This window comes from Pipra filicauda, unplaced genomic scaffold, assembly GCF_003945595.2.
Source record: "Pipra filicauda isolate LSUMZ 115617 unplaced genomic scaffold, ASM394559v2 scaffold217_size2002032_pilon, whole genome shotgun sequence".
Taxonomy (NCBI): Eukaryota; Metazoa; Chordata; class Aves; order Passeriformes; family Pipridae; genus Pipra; species Pipra filicauda.
Window position 1 is genome coordinate 526,228 of NW_024104329.1, and position 18,621 is coordinate 544,848.

The following is an 18,621-nucleotide window of genomic DNA, read 5'->3' on the forward strand; positions in this document are numbered from 1 at the left end:
AATTTTACATTCTTAGCCATAGACTGCCCTGCAGTGGTGAAGTCAAAATCTGCAGCCCTACTGACTTACATAGAATCTTTAAACTTCCTTATTAAGAAGTAGTTCACCCATCACTAGAAGGGCCAGAAAGAGCCCATGCAAACAGAGCAAACAAAAAATTAATGCAGCAAGGAAGATTTTAGATTTCAGTGTAAATATAGTGTGCAGTAAAATGCCACTACTGGCTAGGAATAGTTTATCTTTTTTTCATAGGAAACAAGGCAGATTTGATCACACCTTGTATCTATCTGTGTCTGGAAGTTATTTTTTGACTTCAGCCAAATTTAACTGCAAAAATGAAAAACTCAAAGACAGCTAAATCTCAACAGATTTTGAGAAAAGCAGTTTTTGCAAAAGACTAGATGAAAAGTATGGCTGTTGTATCAGCAAAGAAATTGTTAGACAACAAAGAATCCACAGAGGAGAGTGACTTTGTAGGTGTCCCAGGAGGTAAATATCAGTCACATCTCACAATGAACATAGAGATAAAAATCCTTAGAAACCCATAGTGAAGCAGAAACTAGGTTTCATTAGCTGCTTTGTAAACTGACGAAACTTCCTTAGATCAGCTACCTCTCCAACTCCACATAAATTAGCTCTCCAGTCATAGTATCGGAAAGCTTAAAAACCTCTAGAGTTTCATTTTCTGCGTGTTCCTACCAGTGTCTGCATCCTAAGCTGCAGCACATTTGATAGGCTAGTAGCAGCACAAAATAGTGCCACCGATCCTTTAGGTAGCAAAGATGCTACTATTGAGGTTGGCTGTTGCTCAGACTCTCAGAAGGGTAAAACACAATTACGTGTTCATTAACAGAGACAAAATAATACCAAAAGCCTTTTTTTTTCACATACAACAGGGGTTGTTTACCCTCATTGTACTTCAGATGATTCAAGAGATGAACAACTTCCGGCTAATCTGCTTCAGCTCCACTTACTGCAAGATCAGATAAACAGGCACTTTTGAATGCAATTCAGCTAACCTGGTTTGGATGTGTTCTTTGTTGTGAAACAAACGAATGTCAAAAATGGCTATTGCTCTCCATTTGCTGTAGAGGAAGCCTAAGATTACAAGCTTAGAGATGGGCATCTGTTTTGCAAAGGTTGGAATTTGGAGAGCTCTTACTATAGTAGTAACTGTACATCTTGAAAGCACTGTGAATGAACATATGTGAACATAGCTGAGGGACTATCTTTTTAGTGAAAATATATAACTGTGATGACCTGAGACAGTTCCAACATACACAGCCCTCCTAAAATAAGATCTGGTGCTAAACTAGAAGTTTCTCCAAGTAATCTGAATCACTTAATGACAATTATTCATCTTTGGCTTTGTTCTGGCAGACAGAATCAACTTCTCTCCCACCTTAAACATTGAAATTTCAATTTTTAGGGAGCCAGAAATAGACCCCCCCAAAATTTAGGATATATATCACTCAACCTCCATTAACTTGAAAAAGAACTTTTCTTCTCTTTTAAAACTCAGACTAATGAAAACAGTACGTAAATAACTACAGAAGCCATGTGTTTTTGAAGTGTGCTTTTAATCATTCAGAGAAAATAAGCAGATTATAAAAGGATCCAAAAGGCTGTGCACTTGGAAGAATACAAATTTGTGTTCTTATTTTGTCACAAATAAATAGAGCACTGTTCAAAGTAATCAGAGAACAAATAGGATGCATTTACTGGGAAAAGCAATGTTCAAAAGTAGTCAAGAAAGTTAAGAATGGTGCACAGGCCTTTCAGTCAAATGCTGCTAGTTTTTTTCTGTCTTCATTTTGATGTTAAGCTGATGGCCGTCTTGGTACGGTTCAGAGATCTTGCCTTGTTATTTTCTTCTCTGCGACTCACTGGATTGTGGGATCTGGCATTCAGTGTCTTGACAGCTGCAGCTTTCCACATAGATGTACTTATGTGACAGTGACTGCCCACCAGGACACTTCAGTACCACGTACTTCTCAGTAGTCTTTGATTCTCTGCAGCAGGAACAGCTGTGATCCATAGAATTGGCCTCAGCAGAGTATCTAGTAAAATAGAAAATGGCAACGTTACTCAGTGCCAGAAGCCAACATACAGAAGAAAAGGGTGAAACCACATACAGAACTCCTGTGAGAAGCTGCAGTTGTGGCTAATGGAAGCGCTAAGCTCATCTAACGGAACAGTGATTCAAATAATATGCTTTTAAAATTCATTGCACTTGATGAGATTTCTTTTTTTTGGTAAAACCATTCATATCAAAGTCCTATAAAAAACCCTCAGTGAGTACAAGATCATCAGCTTCCTTAGATCCCTCTCATAATCCTAGCACTGATGGATGTTAAATACACCAGATCAACAGTTTAGGGGGAGACAAAGCCTTGACCTGAATATGAAAACTGCATAGATAAAGGGCTACAAGGCCATATAGAATGGCATCACATCAATCGTCTACAAAAGCTACAATTGCATCATGGGAATAAAATGCATATCCCAGTCAGGGCGGTGTTAACAGGAAAGGGAAGCAGCAGCTCTTTCTGTTTCTATCTCAAAGTATTTTTTGCAGTCTTGTGTTCATCAGCTTCCCAAGCACCATTCCTAACCTGCAGAATATGTCTATATCAGGCTATGAACTGCATCAAGATCCACCTTTTTTTTTGTATTTGTGTGCAGAAGCAACCACAGAAAGACCCTAGGATGATAAGGTATTTCAAAATACTAATAAACTCCCCAGCCAATCATAGTTTCATGTGATACTAAAAATCAGTTTTCTCCCATGTAATGGGAGTATCCCTTTGGCATACTCAGTGATAGGCAGCAAGTGACAGTTTCTTTGGGGAGTTAGAATTGTGTTTTTGCAGTGCTCACTACCAGGTGTCCTACTAGCCACTCCCTTATAGCCACTTTTTTGTATATTCTCTCATTTCAGAGAAAAATGTACAGTCAAAATACTCTACTAATACCATCCCTAAAGCATTAGTTTTCTAATTTATATACTGTATAAAAATTGTAGGTTTGAATCTTCCTTTAAAAGATGTATGTGTTTCATTTTAGATGTTAACTATTGAGAAGCAGCTTTTGAGCTTAAGAGTATCAAGTCTGGCTGCTCCCCGGGCTCATTCCTATTACAGGAAATTATCCACAGGAAATTATCTTTCGTGATGATTTCTAGCAAAGGTGGTCTGACACAAATGACAGACAAGACAGCTGTTACTGGGTGAATAGACCTTATCATATCTGTCTGAATCCCAAGGAAATTTAATACATTCTTCTGCTTTGCATTAAGACAAATCAACTGTTCAGTCACAGATTTCATGATTTTGTGTCTATGATTTGGGGAGCAGATAGTCCCAAGTCTTCTACCATTCTGTAGTCTGCCTATTTATTGTTCCTTTTATATAAACAAGCTCAGTGCCAGCAGAATTTAAATCTCATTGTCTGATAAGTTTACTTACAGCGAGACGGTTCCACATGTTCCTTCACACTCAGTCATGACAACTCTGTCCACGGAACGGCAGCCATTATAGACAATAAAGTCTTCTCTTTCACGGACAGAGCATGGTGTACTGCTATCCAGAGGTGCACCTATAGGGAAAGATCAGAAAATACGCACAGTGAAATACCTCCAGAAATTCCTTGCAGTTCAGCATTCCCTCGGCTTCACTAGTGCACTCAAAGAACTGTCTTAAGTGGTTTTTCTGCTTCAGCTTAAACTTTTCCAGAGAGATTGGACAGTGAATGCTTGGAATAACAAACATAAATATAAAAATATCTATTTAAATAGAAATATATCAGCCTCTATTGCTGGAAAATGGTTTGATTAAAGAAGACAATTCATTCTCTGTACTGTTGATTCAGATACACTGGGATACTTACAGGTTTTGCAACAACCATTAGGTAAGAATGAAATAGTTCCCTAAAAGAACAAAGAAACAGAAAAAAATTATATTGTTTTATTTCTCAGTATTGAAAGAGGCTTTTAGGTCAATAACTAAAGAGAGCGATTTGTCAATCAATGGCTGGAAACGACCAGTGAACACTGCAGCATCGATCTGAATAAGTAAAGATAATGGTCTCTTCCAGACTTGAAATCTATCAATTTAAAAAGGATTGTGAAAATAAAAATAACTCTTTGAAGGAAGTCTACAGTTAACATAATATCATTTTTCCTCAGAAACTATTCCAATAAATGCTTTCTTTAAGTTTTCTGTATTTGAATGAGGAGTATGCACAGTGTTACTGGCAGCCTATTGACTGAACAACTTCTGTTTCTGTAACATTCAAGAAAAGGTGGTTCCTGTTGAGACAGGACCCCAAACAAAGCAATCAGCAAAGACTTAGTATCTCAGTGCTGACCAATATTTTGGCTACTGAGAGACAGTTACCAGTTATAAGCCTCAAATTCTCACCCAGATATTTTATACACTGTATAGGGCTGTGCATGGATGCATTAGAAACTTTTGCCCTTGTGACTGAGAAACTATGGTGAAGGGTCATCAGAGCTTAATTTTACTTTTGTTCTTAGTTAGATGGCTGAACTAAACTGAAGTAATCTATATATGGAGTAGAGGGTAAATTTTCCATTTTTACTTACAGGTTTGCAGCTGTCCTCATTAAATGCTGGACAGGTAATCTCAGATGTGGAAGAGATAAGCTGGTTGTGGATTTCTACACAGCTATAAATGGTGCAGTTGTTGTTAGGATCATTTTTAAAATCTCCAGGCTGCAAGCAAAATGCAAAATGTAATAAGAAAAGCTGAAGGGAGTTCAGACAGAAATTTTCTTATCCTCTGACAATGACTTTCCTCTTGTTTCCCAGTAAATTATTTTTAACAGCCATTTCAGATACAGATTGTTACATGTACTGCAATGTACCATATATGGAAAGAATCTTCAGTTTTACATGGGATTTTCCTTGAGAAAGAAAAATGCCTCTAAACTATGTAGAGTACCTTAACAAAATCACCCACACACAGCTAGACTGTTATATGCTAATTAAGAACAATCCTAAACTTCCACCCTACAGGGGCAATACAATTGTTCCATATGCAGGCTTTACTAGTGTTCATACAGAAATCAAACAACATAGATAAGCCCAAGCTTCCAGACAACTGAAAGAAAATCCCTTCCAATGGTATTGGATTTGTCATTCCAAGAAGAGCCTTCCAGAAAATTTGATTTCATGAGACCTACCTTCAGGTCAAAATATTGTAGATAGGTTTTGCTTTAGATGAGTCTTTGATCTTTCAGGTGCAAACTTACACTAAGCCTTGTCTCTGGCAAGGAGATGTTCCCCTTCTGAAACAGGGAACTTTACATATTTGGTAGAGACACAGAATGTAGAGCATACTTACACTCAAGATGAGTTCATCATTGTTTGCATGTATAATACACTTGGTCTGCACACATTTTCCACAACATTCACCTTTCACTGGTTGAAGTTCATATCCCTAGATATTAAAATTAATTAAAAACAATAGCACTATAATAGATGAATTTTTGAGAAATAAATGAAAACATACCAATCCATTGATTGATTATACTTTGAAGTGCACTCTAGATTTGTGACTTTCTGTGTTCCAACCCAATAGAAGACAAATAATAAAAGCAGATTATAGATGGAATAAATTAAAGCACTGCAATGCAATAAATATGCCTAATAATTGAATATCCCTCCATTAAGTGCTCTACAGAAATTTCCCAGCTAATCTGGCCAATATGAACTGAATCCTGCCAGTTATGGAGTCAAGCTGCATGCAGCAGATTGCTCGAAGGACAGTTGGCATCCACACTGGAGTTGGTCTCTGAATTTCAACTCCCTGTTCTTTGCTTAATACCACTCATTGATCAAAGTGATTTTCACATAAATGGGTATTTTTGGGGTTTTTTGTTTAAGTTTGTCACTTACCGGTGCACAGTTCGTATTGCATGGAAGAGGTTCACATGAGATGATATTCAGTTGAGTGCTGACGTTAACTTCATTTGTGCAGAAACAATTCTGACACTTATCAACAAAGACTGAGGAGTTAGGCTAAAATTTTAAGAAAAAAAAAGCATATGTTAATGGTATATGACATGTTTGACAGACATTTATTGATTTCAAAAAATCTGTAAATCAAGCAATGGAAAAGGAAAAAATCTTAAAGACAATTGGATAGCTATCTGGCTAGCCATTTATAAAGACAACATTTTAAACACTGAATATAATTTAATGTGTGTCTTTATTGAAGTCCTACATAGCAATGATAAACTCTGATATTAAAAGGACAGGCACAATTACTAGGCCCAAGAGAATTTATTAGAAATCTAGGTTTGTTTAGAATAGCACTTATTCACATATCTTTTAATTTTTGAAAGCAGAGTCTTAAAACTGCAACAATGTACTGACAATAAATGGGGACTGACTTTTTAAAATGCAAGCACATTTAACCCAAATCTCTCTCCTGATACTGACATACAAGCAACTCTTCCATTTCTTTCATACACAACAACCTTTTCAGGAGAGATTTAGGCTTTGTGAAATTGATGACCTCCTGACAGAAACTGGAAAATTTCTAAAATATTGATTGTACTGGATAAACCTCTTCACAGTATCTGCGATCAAGTTTACTAACTGGTCTTTTAGGCATTTTTAGAACTTACCAAGAACTCAGCACTCCCGTGAACACAGACCCCCTTGGGAACTGTTAATAAGCAAGAAGTTAGATGTTAACGTAGGAAAAAAGAATAAAAAATGTCTTCGCACCACTCTAGTCAAACTCATTTCTTCCACAGTGAGTTCAAATTCATTGGTTATTCCTCCATTCTGGTAGCAGACATGACATGTATAAAGTATAAGAACTAATACTGCGTGTGCAAAAAGGGAAGATTTGTCCTAATATATGCAGTCCAGTTCATAGCCAAGAATGTCCAGTTAATAGGTACCAAGTACTTCCTTCTTTCAATTACCAAGAACAAAGTAGTCTTTGTAAAGCTGTCTTCTACTGGGGATGCTTATAGGGACTTTTTGCTAGATTAAGCTGAGACCACAGTCACAGTTAATTCTGTAGCTGATCTTACATGTATTTACAATCAGGAGAATTGAACTTGAGTCACCTGAGGTGTTTCTGATTTCCTAGTTGTCATAACTATAGCAGTAGTAACCAATGTTAATAGTAACTAATTTCTAGAATCTGACTGTGTTGAATATCTCCTTCAATAGGCTATTGCATACAGTCTTACTAAGTGTAATGATCAATTCTGTAATATATAATGCTAATCATTGTAATATATTTCCAAGGAACTTACCACATTGGTACACAGGACAGCACTGACCACTGGGAATATAAGAATGAAGTTCAAATCCCAGTGTGCACTTGGGAGCTTTAGCTGTGCAGAGGCTTGTATTGCATTCTGAGGAAAAAAAAAAAAAGAATAAGCCAAAAAGTACACTAAATCACAGCTACTAGAAATAAGCATCTATCAAAGCATTTAGGATGAACTTTCCATAGGAAACAGACCAGATTCTCTTCAGATAAACAAATTGCAGAAAGGGAACATATTTTTCCTACTAAATCTAGGCACTGGTATGGGGGTACTGCATTGGTTTATGAAACTTTTTCTACTAGGTAATTATTCTGTATTAATAAAGTATCCCAATTCTATGCAGAGAAGTAATGAACAACTGTTACTCTCTCCAGTATTATAGGCAACTGCTGCAAAATGAAAATCCACAGAGAATTCTTGCTTGAATAAAACTCAAGAACTAGAAATTGAGTTGAGTCCCATAACTGTAGATTCAGTTATCCTGAATCATTTCAATATTAAAATGCATTTTAATTGCTGATTTTAAAAGGCATGAGGAAAAATACTGTTTTGGGACTAACTGCTGCAGGTCTCTGGTGCTAAAGTAGTTCAGTCTCTTTCTGTTTCTAAGCAGTATAGAAAAACTAGAAACATAGTATAAACTCACTGCAGGTGACAAGAGGGCAGCAGGAGTCTTCGGGATTGACTTCAGTGACCTGATAGAAGCCTTCTCCATTACAAGTGACATGTTGTTCAGCACATTCATGAGGCTGGCATACAATGCCATATTCCCCTTCCAGGCAAGTACAGTCCTGACAGTCTACTATAAACTTTTCCCCAAACTGTCATTAAAGAAAATAAAATTAGTGATTGCACAGTTACCAATTAAAAAGAACAGAAGTAAAATCAGGAATAAAAAGTTGGGAAACCACAAAACAAGCCTGCACCAGTGGAGACCGCTCTCTTCTCCCAACCCCCAACTTCTACTTTTAATCCGAAAGCATATGGCATCGTACCTCTCTTGGGATCATATCCACTCCAACACAGCCTGTGAAAATATCAAAATAAATCTCCATTACCAGTTACATACCAGTAGGTATCTCTACTATATGTTGACTGCATACAGTCAGACCTGTGTTGCATACATAAGAAGGAAACAACAAAGAGGAAGCGAATATGCATCCAAGTGAAGTGGTAAAACTCACCACAGGTTTTCACGCAGACATCCACGCCAGAGTCATACAGCATTGTTCCATTGGGACAGAAACAGCCTTCCACTTGTTTAGTTGAAGTTTCATTTTGGTGACTATGAAACAAAATGTTCAGAGGAACACCATTATTGTCATAGGCACATAGAGGAGGATTATGCCAAATAACCTTTCACTAAAGATACAGTGGCAAATAATCTGCAGATTTGTGACTAGAGATTGTCAGTGTTTGTGTTTGGTCTAGCTGAACAACATAAACAGTAGAGGCACCAGACATAGGATCAACAGAACAGTGGTAACAAATTTGTCAGTTTAAGATATGAAAGGAGGTTGATTTTCCTCATTCACCTTTGCATTAGATATGAGTGAACAGTTGTAGAAGGTATAACTAACTAATTATTTACCTTGATTTGCAGGTTGGCTCTTTAATAGGACCACATGCTCTGAACTCTTTTCCTGAGGGGCATTCATGAGCTGGAATGGAAGAATAAAAAGGAGGAATAGCTCAGTAACTGTCATATAAAAGCCTCATGACCTTATGCCAAGAACTTAAACAGTGTTTACTCATTCTCCTATGTATCTGTGACAACCCTGAGAAGCAAGGAGAAAAAATCTCAGATATCAGACTCATGTCTCTGAATTAAATTATTTTATGCAATTTAGCCAGAGATAGGGAACCATTTTTACATTAATGTGATAAAGCCAAGAGTCTACATCTCGATTACAATTCTTTTGCATCATTTCAGTCTCTTTTGCACAAGTTCTCAGGAGGGAGTGTATTCCTACTCTTTGTCGCCCTCTTACTACAGCTGAAAAGTAATGCATATATCACTAAATAGAGTGATCTGCTGATGCCTGCAAAACACAAAACTGTCTGTGTACATAAGAGGTGTGTACTGATACAGATGTTTCTGGCACAGTCAACAGATGTTTATTTTTGCAGGCTCATTTATATTTCCATTGTTAAAAATGTTAACTGCAAAATTACTTAAGGAAAGCAACTGGTGTGATTTATTGTTGTCTTCATTGCTCGGAAAGCAGTACAACATTACTATTGAAATGTTTCCATACAAGCTTCCTTAATTCAAGATAAATGGCCAAATACTTACAGCATACACCATTGGTGTGACTTCTCCAGTCAATGCATGCACCTTGATCAGCACAGGTGGCAGCATAGATCTGCAGACTTGAGCATTCCAGGTCTAGGTTGGGAAGTACACAACTATCAAAAACGCAGGCTGCATAGTACTTTTCAGGTCGCACAAACTCATGGCATGGCTTGAACACACTAGAAACAGAAATATTTATCATTATTAGTTATTGAATGATCCATAAATTTTTCAATGTGCTTAACCTGGTATGATGTGGCAACAGAAGATGTGGACATGGACTATGGATGAGAGATTTTTACTGAGAGCACTTATCCAGATTGTAACCTTTCAACATATCTTAAAGTATTCTCCACTCACCTACAAAGCACTCAGACACAAGTATTTTCATGCCAGGAGCTACATGAATATTACTGAGTGCAACCATGTGCTCCCTCTTTAAAGACATTTTGTTTGGGTTTGGGGGTTTTTTTAATTCTGACACGGTGTTTTAAAAATTAAGATCTTTGTTTTCAGTTGGACTCTGTTTTCTGCTAAGTGAATGTGGGAAAAGGCATAGGACAGAGGAGGGCAAAGACTGTAGAAGCACATGAGAACATCAATGAAGGTTAACATAGCAGTCAGCGGGTTGAAAGAAACTGTCAGCAAAGAATAACAACCAGAAAAAGTAAAAGGAGTGGAAGCAACCCACAAAGCTACAAGAAATAAAAGGTAGAAACACTTTTCATTGAAAAATTAATCCTAAAATTGCCAATTCAATTGAAGATACCAGGCTTGTAAACCCAAGAGGAATGTCTACCTTCCCAAAAGAAGCTCGCAGATGGAAGATTCTTTGCAAGGCTCTGCTGGGGTTGTGCTAGGTGAACTTGTAGGATTTAGGCCTGGAGAGCACTGTGGTTTGGAAGGATCAACAACCTGCCAGTGATCTGCCATGGTTTCACAGTTTTCTGCAATGTTTCCATTCGGCAACATGCAGTCATCTGCGGTGTTGTTATTGCAAGTACCTAAGATTGGTAAGGGGAGAAAGAATTCACTCACAGATTTGTTATCAAATTCTATTCATCTTTGTAAGCAGGGCTGTCATTGTGGTTCTCTGAGAGTACAATTATTGCAAGAGCAAGCCTTACCGCACTGTCCCTGAGTGTTGTTGCCAAACAGGCTGTAGGGCATTCTGATAGAAAAGGACAAGCCATTGTAGGTCACATTCATTTTTAGCTCAGGAATTTCCACAACACGATTTATTCCTGACTCATAGATGCTCACGCCAAACTTTTTATAAGGCAAAGCCACTAACTGATTGTTTACTGTCACCTAATAAACAAAGGAAAACAGAAAAGAGGCATATATTTAGTTTGACTTTAGAAAACAATTGACTGTTCATTTGCATTGCAGAGAGAATGTAAAGGTAAATAATATCCTTTTCATTTGTATCAAGTGTCCCTGTGTTTCCTTTTATGTTACTGGAAAGCCAAACTTTTCTTCTCTGAGTCAAAAAAAGCCTATCAACCTCTGTTAAATTAAGATAAAATTCAGGGTTTAAATAGCTAAATCCTAACACTTAACAGAATCATTAGAGAGACTATGGCATTGAGGTCACCTCATGAATGTGGAACATAAAATTCTCCTAAATTTATACTGTATAAAGTTTTAACTTTCTTGGAATAAAGGGAATATGCTTGTTGGAAAACTGAATGAAAGAAATAAGACTAAATCTGTATTATTTATTTAAATACTGTAGCCAGGATATGATTCTGTGATTCTATGAACTAACACTACTACTTTTACTCAGCAATGGCAGATTTCTTTGCTTCAGAGAAAAAAAGAAGGTCTAAATGTTGCGAATTTTCAACAATATGCTGCAATCTGACATAATATTCTCACACAGTAATGTACAAAAATAAAGGTACAAAAATAAACCGAACAAAGAGCATAAAGCTACAAACACTTCTCATCCAATTTTGAAGGCCCAAAGCCAGGACATCATATTTATCAATGAAATAAACATGTAAGTGCTCTTATTCCAAAAGTTAAAAAGGTGAAACAAATCAGAGCTAGTAATGTAACTTTTTAAAAAGGTTTAAGGCTAGTACTTTATTGTTATGTCTACTTTACATTACCTCCTCCCATTCAACATTTATTGTTTCCTTTGTTACATTAACATTAATTATAAATCAACTTATTTTATATCCTTAACTCTTAGTAATTTGTCCACACTTGCGCATTTAGGAGAGATAGGGCACTGAAAATATTTGAGATTAAAAAGAGAAGAAGAATTTTTTCTCTCATGTTTAGAGTCAAAAAAGCAGTCCTTCAAATCAGTCCCATTTTATAATCTAAACTCTTATGGAATCTAAAACACAGATTACTTTTGATTTTTTCCAAACATTGTGAATATACTTATCATTTTGATGTGATATCAAAATCAATGGTAACATTCTCTCATACCTCTACTTCTACAGTATTTGGTTTCACCGTTGCTATCCTCACTTCCTGAGTTTCATGTCTCACAATGAGCGTTCGAGGACAGGAGACCACATCCCGTGAATCACAATGGTAGTTATCAATGTAGACACCAAAGTTGTCAACTTTCTTATTAATCTCTTCCACAAGGACATATGTACAATTCCCTTGGTAGCTGTAGTACAGTCCATCAAAAGTCATGTAATGTGGGTCTCCCCAGCCAGTGCAGTAGCCTAAAAAAGCATAGAGCTAAGTCAGACTCTTATGGCAACATACAGAATCAGATCAGACTACAAACAAAATCTATAGATGTGGGAATCATCTCATTGAACTTTAAGCATTTAAATTTTTTAAGTGTGTTTGTCAATGCAGGAGCTTGTTATGTAGAAGTCATCAATAAAAAACCAGGCTCTTTCAAGGCACAGTTCATCTGACATTACTGAGACAACTGAGAATAGGATTAACTGTACCACAGATATATCTTTACCAATAGTCTGAACGAGCAACATATAGGCTTCTACCCTATGGTCTGCATCTGAAAATTTAAAACCTGCTTTGGGAGACCGTTTTATTCTACTAATCCAACAGTTATGTAGAAATTATGGCAACTTAAGCAAACACTTCAGTTAGCAAAAAAGAATCAATGAAGCACTCCAAACAGACCCACATTAGAAGATGGAGGGTCACAGTCTTGTGCAATCTTGTCCCCTAATAAATATTGTTAGTCATGACAGTAGTATTGTTCCCACAGGAGATTAAATACTCAACAAAATATATACTTACAATCACACTCCCAATGCCAACAGCATCCATCCTCATCAATGACTGGCACAGGAGAAAGCCCATTGGCACAGGTAGGTTTAGGAGGTGGATTACAGATTATGGGAATCACCTGGACGATATTGTCTTCTATACATATTGCCTTAGTGCAGTTACAGAGCCACCATGACTCACCTTGCTGTGTTTGAAAAGAGGGGAAGGGGGAAGACAGAGAGAAACCTTATGAAGCAGTCTGATTATCTTCTGCAGATTTTTAAAACACCATATGTTTAATGACAATTTTTCCCCAGTAGAAATCTGAAAAGCTGCTAAGTTAAAAGCGTTACTTACAAAAGTCAAGTCACTAAACTGAAATGGGAATCACCTTTTCTAGTCTCAGCTATCTAAAAGTTACGTTTGATCTAATCTCATCACCTAGACAGCTTCTCTAAGCAACAGTGAAAGACACTGACCAATATCAATGTTCAATATATGATCAATTCCCTTCCATGAATGTTTAGAACAGATTAACAGCTAAAGCTACAGTGAAAGCCAGCTGTTCAGGAAGAAACATCCAAGGTGATTATGTGCATGCATTGTGACTGTATGCATTTTTTCTATCTTCCACTGTTTTTTCAAACCATGTATAATTTTCATTCCTGCATATCTACTGAGCAAGTTGATAGGCATCTAAGCTGTGAGGAGGCTTTAGAATTGTACAAGACATTAATTTGTCTGTCAGAGGTGGAGGGTTAAAAAAAAAATCAGAACTCTCAGTCAAATTTGACGAGCATTTGAATCTGCTTATCTGTTTAATAGTCCTCTCCTGAAACCAGAATATGAACAAGTATGACTCTTTCAAAACTCAGACAAATTCAATGCTCTGGTTTCTTATTGGGCTGCACTGTAAACACACAATATTTTCCCACTTTGGACCTAGTCAAAAGCACAAACAGAAAAGATAGTTTAGCACCACTTAGCTCTTGGTTACCTCTTCATCAAAGTTATCCTGCAATAAAGAGAAACACTGAACAGGGATCTAGCTCCTTGAAGAAAACTTTTTAAAAACGATCCTTGAAGAATTAATAGCAGTATATATCAATCTGAATATCATTAGATGTCTCGCTGATACCCAAGAAAACAGAAAGAAATAGAACAGACTGAATCTTCCTTTTCTATCCAGTTCAATGCCTACTCTGTATGTTACTAACATTGAAGTTATGTGTCTAGTCTCCATCCAAATCAGAATGCTAAAAAAACCATGAGATCTACTCACCTCATAAGATTCATTAGGTAAAATAGAACATATTTTTTTAGGCGTAGTTGGTGTTAGACCTGTAGTTGAACTTGAGCCACTAACTGGAGTAACGGTACTGTATGTAGAACTTCCTGTAGTGGTGACTGCAGTTGATGTTGCAGTTGGCCCAGATGTACTAGTTGAGCCAGGTGAAAGAGTTTCTAAGGTGGTGGAGGTGGTGGTTGCAGTGCTTATGGTAAAACTGCTAGAGGTGGTTCCTGAAGTGGTGGTAAAGGTTTTGGTTGGAGTAGTACCAGAGGTGGTGACTGGCACAGAGCTGGTTGATGCTGAAGACAGAGATGCAGTACTGCTAGGAGTAGACCCCAGAGAGGATGGTCCTGAAGTTGTGGTGCTGACAGGGGCGGTATGTGATCCTGTTGGGGGGCTTGCGGTCCTGGTGGTAGTGGTCTCATGGCTAGGTGTTTCTGTTACTGGTGTGGTGCTGGTGGATCTTGAGGGTGTGGGGCCTGAAGGGGTAGTTTTGGGGGTCGATCCTGTTTCAGTGACTTCAGAGATGGTGACAGTCACTGGGCTTGTTGACACCGAGGATGTTGACTGCTGAATAGTGGTGCTTCTGGTAAACACTGTACTTCCTCTTTCTGTTGTTCTAGTTGTTGGCAGTGGAGTAGCTGAAGGAGTAACTGGAGTACTTGTCTTTGTCGGTGTCTCTGATCGAGGTGTTGTACCCTCTTTATGACAGGGAGAAAACACAGTATTTTAGGTAGGGAAATTGCATTTTCTTCATAATTTCATCTCATTTTCTAATGAGCAAATGTAATTCAACAAATATAAGCATAGGGTCTTTAGATAAAAATAAAACAGAAACTGTTTTATTAATGGGTTTTGCATCACAGAGGGATTATTAATAAAATCTCCTACATCTTCTATAGGAGACTGATATAAAAGCTTGATCAACAATCAATCTCAGGTGGAAGAGCTTCCGTAATGTTAAAACTTGATACTGCAGAGAAGAGTTCAGCTGTCCTAAATCCAGGGGAATCCATTGAGTGATCAATGCTCAGTGAACTCTGATTAATTCTGTATTGCCATCTTACTATATTCTATGGACAGACCATTATTCCCTGTGCTACTTCATGTGGCACATTCATACCACCATTGATTATGCTCAGTCATCTGATTCTAACGAAACTAACTAACTCCAGCAGTTGCTGGAGACAGTACACGTTCTATATCTAACTCCCAGATCCTTAAGATGACTCACTCATAAGATATTTTGGGATGTTAGGAACCCCAATTCACTATTCTGGTTTTTCATTTTCACATGGCCAGTTTTCATTATGGGCAATGCAGATTCCTTTAAAATAGTATTTAATCAGCATTTTAGAAAGTGTCCAGGGAACTCAGAGGCCAGCCTCAGAGCCATCTGTTTGTGCTTTTATAGCATAATGTGACACACGGTAGATAGAGTAGTACTGTGTACATAATAAGAGTGCAGTAATGATGCTGGAGGAAGTAAGATACACTGTTTCTGCCCACACAGTCCACAGAGAGAGTCCTTCAACAAAATATTAATTTGCATCTGGGTGAGAACAGGCAAACCCCTTCATGTACTTCATTGTATTCTTACAGAGGAAGATTCCCTGGGATGGCAGAGGATACTGACATTGCTGCCAAAATGTTAGCTTTGTATGATTTTTTGGAAATACACATCAACCACACTCCTGAAGACTATAAAAACTAAAGAAACATGGTAAGCTGCCAATAAATCCAAATTTCTCAAACCCACAAAGGAAAAGAAAGCCACAGAATTACCTAATGGTAATGTAGTTGGAGGTTGAGGGGTCCTGGTGACAATACTTATAGGAGGAGAGGTGGTTGTTGATGATCCAGGAACAGTTGAGAATGTCCCCGGGGTGCTGCTGCTGGTGGTGCTGATGGGGGGCACCGTGGTGCTGGCAGTGCTGATTGAAGTCTCCCCTGGTCTTGCAGTGGGAGTGGTTGTTGATTTTGTTGAAGGGGATGCCGTGCTCGGTGTCGATGAACCTGGGCCTGTTCGAAACAGCAGGCACAGAGAAAACAGACAAAGGCACAAGATGCATGAGTGGGACTCCATATGCTCTGAACAGAAATTGCATGTTAGGCAGCTGCCACACATGGAAAGAGGTCACCCCACTCTTGGCACATGAAAGGTCTCTATCAGTAGCCCTTCCTTTCTGGCCCCAGAAAGAAGACTCCTTGAAAATCTGTGCACAGACAGGGTCATGGCCCTCCTCTCCTAGCAAAGAGACTAGGGACGGTGCTGGAAGGTGCTTCTCACAAAATCAGAAAGACCAGCCAATATTCAAGAGCAGTACTTTGGATCTTGATGGGGCTTTCTGTGTCTGCCTCATTGCATAAACATCTCGCTAAGTCATGGAGTAAGCACTGAGGAGAAGGTGTGGTCAGCAAAGGAAGTATGCACAGGGATATGTTCCTGTCTGATTTTCATGGGATTTCCCTGTAGTCTGATGTCAGCCTGATGAAGGGCTTCCCAGAGCACTGCTGGATGTCGGCAGCAAAAGACCACAGTTCATGTCAAGCAGCAGTCTGCAGGGTGAAACTGTTCCTAAACGCCTGCCAGGAGAATCCTTCCTTTCTACATCTACAACCACTGCCAACCATTACTAGGGACAGGGAATGCATGAAGAGAAATGGAGGAAAATCTGCACAACTCTGTAAAAACAATGAAAATGCCGGTGCCAAAAAATGAAGCCCCGCTCCAATTGCACACCATGAGTCCACTGGCTTAATTTTCTCCCCAGAAGCCCTGAATCCATGTTCCAAATGAAATAGCCAGCTGAAAGGCCAGCTTAAGGCACCAGTTATTTCACCAGATGCCCAACAGTTACACCCATCCCTGATCCCACGGAGACGCACAAATGGACATGCATACACACCTCCATTTCTCTCACAACAAGGAAACACACAGGAGCCCCGATCAGAGAAGTACCTGGAGGTGGTACGGTGGTGGTGTATGTTGGTGTGGGCACAGATGTGCTTGAAGTAGTTGAGATGGGTGTTGGTGATCCAGTAACAGTTGAGAATGTCCCCGGGGTGCTGCTGCTGGTGGTGCTGATGGGGGGCACCGTGGTGCTGGCAGTGCTGGTGGAGGTCTCCCCTGGTCCTGCAGTGGGACTGGTTGTTGATTTTGTTGAAGGGGATGCCGTGCTCGGTGTCGATGAACCTGGGCCTGTTCGAAACAGCAGGCACAGAGAAAACAGACAAAGGCACAAGATGCATGAGTGGGACTCCACACGCACTGAACAGAAATAGCATATGAGGCAGCTGCCACAGATGGAAAGAGGTCAGCCCACTCTTGGCACGTGAAAGGCCTCTATCAGTAGCCCTTCCTTTCTGCCCCAGGAAGCAGATTCCTTGCAAATCCATACACAGAAAGGGTCATGGCCCTCCTCTCCTAGCAAAGAGACTACAGATGATGCTGGAAGGCGCTTCTCACAAAATCAGAAAGACCTCTTGCCAATAGGCAAGAGATGAGGAGGAGTAATTCTTTTGATCTGGCTTGATCATTCTCTCTCTGCCACATTACCTACAACATCTCACTAACTCTAGGAGTAAGAGCAGAGAGGGGAAGGTGTGGCCAGGGAACGAAACACGCACAGGAATATGTTCCTGCCTAATTATCATGTGATATTCTTCTGGCTCATTGACCCCCGGATGTAAGGCCTCCGAGAATTCTAATGGATCTCATCAGCCAAAGACTGCAGTTCACATCAAGTGGCAGTGTGCAGTGAAATTGTTCCCAAAAGTCTGCCAGGAGAATCCTTCCTTCCTACATCTAGAACCACTGCCAACCATTAGCAGTGACAGGACAAAGAGGAGGTAGGGAAGAAGGTCTGCAGAGTTGTTCCCCAAAAGCACCTGAAATGACAGTGCCACAAGAAAAAGTCCCACTCCAATTGCACACCACAGCTCCAGTGACTACATTCTCACCACTGAGGGATGACGTCTAACAACAGGAAAAGCAAGATTTCCTTTGGACATAGGCTGTTTCAGTGCATGCCCAGCATCCATACCTATCCACAATCCCATACAGCGGCAAAATGGAGGTGATTATGGACTTCCATTTTTCCAAAATCAATGGAATATTCAAGAGCACAGAATGCAGAAGTACCTGGAGTTGGTAGGGTGGTGGTGTATGGTGGTGTTGGCACAGATGTGCTTGAAGTAGTTGAGATGGGTGTTGTTGATGAGCCAGGAACAGTTGTTGTCCGTGGGGTGCTGCTGCTGGTGGTGCTGATGGGGGGCACCGTGGTGCTGGCAGTGCTGATGGAAGTCTCCCCTGGTCTTGCAGTGGGAGTGGTTGTTGATTTTGTTGAAGGGAATGCTGTGCTTGGTGTCGATGAACCTGGGCCTGTTCGAAACAGCAGGCACAGAGAAAACAAAGGCACAAAATGCATGAGTGGGACTCCACACGCACTGAACAGAAATAGCATATGAGGCAGCTGCCACAGATGGAAAGAAATCAGCCCAC

General features: G+C 39.2%; 1 protein-coding gene across 1 annotated transcript in view; it reads right to left on the reverse strand.

Annotated features, from left to right (window-relative positions):
- Nucleotides 1–1,605: 1,605 nt before the first annotated feature.
- The window catches only part of MUC2 (mucin 2, oligomeric mucus/gel-forming), a 55,943-nt gene continuing 38,927 nt past the window's right edge, over nucleotides 1,606–18,621 (reverse strand). The window contains exons 41-61 of the mRNA XM_039381202.1: nucleotides 18,262–18,501; nucleotides 17,080–17,319; nucleotides 15,903–16,139; nucleotides 14,109–14,818; nucleotides 12,857–13,031; nucleotides 12,059–12,306; nucleotides 10,741–10,924; nucleotides 10,413–10,617; nucleotides 9,608–9,792; nucleotides 8,909–8,975; nucleotides 8,502–8,602; nucleotides 8,313–8,344; nucleotides 7,964–8,138; nucleotides 7,300–7,404; nucleotides 6,655–6,695; nucleotides 5,921–6,043; nucleotides 5,367–5,462; nucleotides 4,607–4,735; nucleotides 3,889–3,928; nucleotides 3,468–3,597; nucleotides 1,606–2,060 (exon numbers count right to left, since the gene is read on the reverse strand). Of these exons, the coding sequence (XP_039237136.1) occupies nucleotides 1,865–2,060; nucleotides 3,468–3,597; nucleotides 3,889–3,928; nucleotides 4,607–4,735; nucleotides 5,367–5,462; nucleotides 5,921–6,043; nucleotides 6,655–6,695; nucleotides 7,300–7,404; nucleotides 7,964–8,138; nucleotides 8,313–8,344; nucleotides 8,502–8,602; nucleotides 8,909–8,975; nucleotides 9,608–9,792; nucleotides 10,413–10,617; nucleotides 10,741–10,924; nucleotides 12,059–12,306; nucleotides 12,857–13,031; nucleotides 14,109–14,818; nucleotides 15,903–16,139; nucleotides 17,080–17,319; nucleotides 18,262–18,501 (3,659 nt within the window). The 3' untranslated portion in view covers nucleotides 1,606–1,864. The remainder of the gene's footprint in view (nucleotides 2,061–3,467; nucleotides 3,598–3,888; nucleotides 3,929–4,606; nucleotides 4,736–5,366; nucleotides 5,463–5,920; nucleotides 6,044–6,654; nucleotides 6,696–7,299; nucleotides 7,405–7,963; nucleotides 8,139–8,312; nucleotides 8,345–8,501; nucleotides 8,603–8,908; nucleotides 8,976–9,607; nucleotides 9,793–10,412; nucleotides 10,618–10,740; nucleotides 10,925–12,058; nucleotides 12,307–12,856; nucleotides 13,032–14,108; nucleotides 14,819–15,902; nucleotides 16,140–17,079; nucleotides 17,320–18,261; nucleotides 18,502–18,621) is intronic.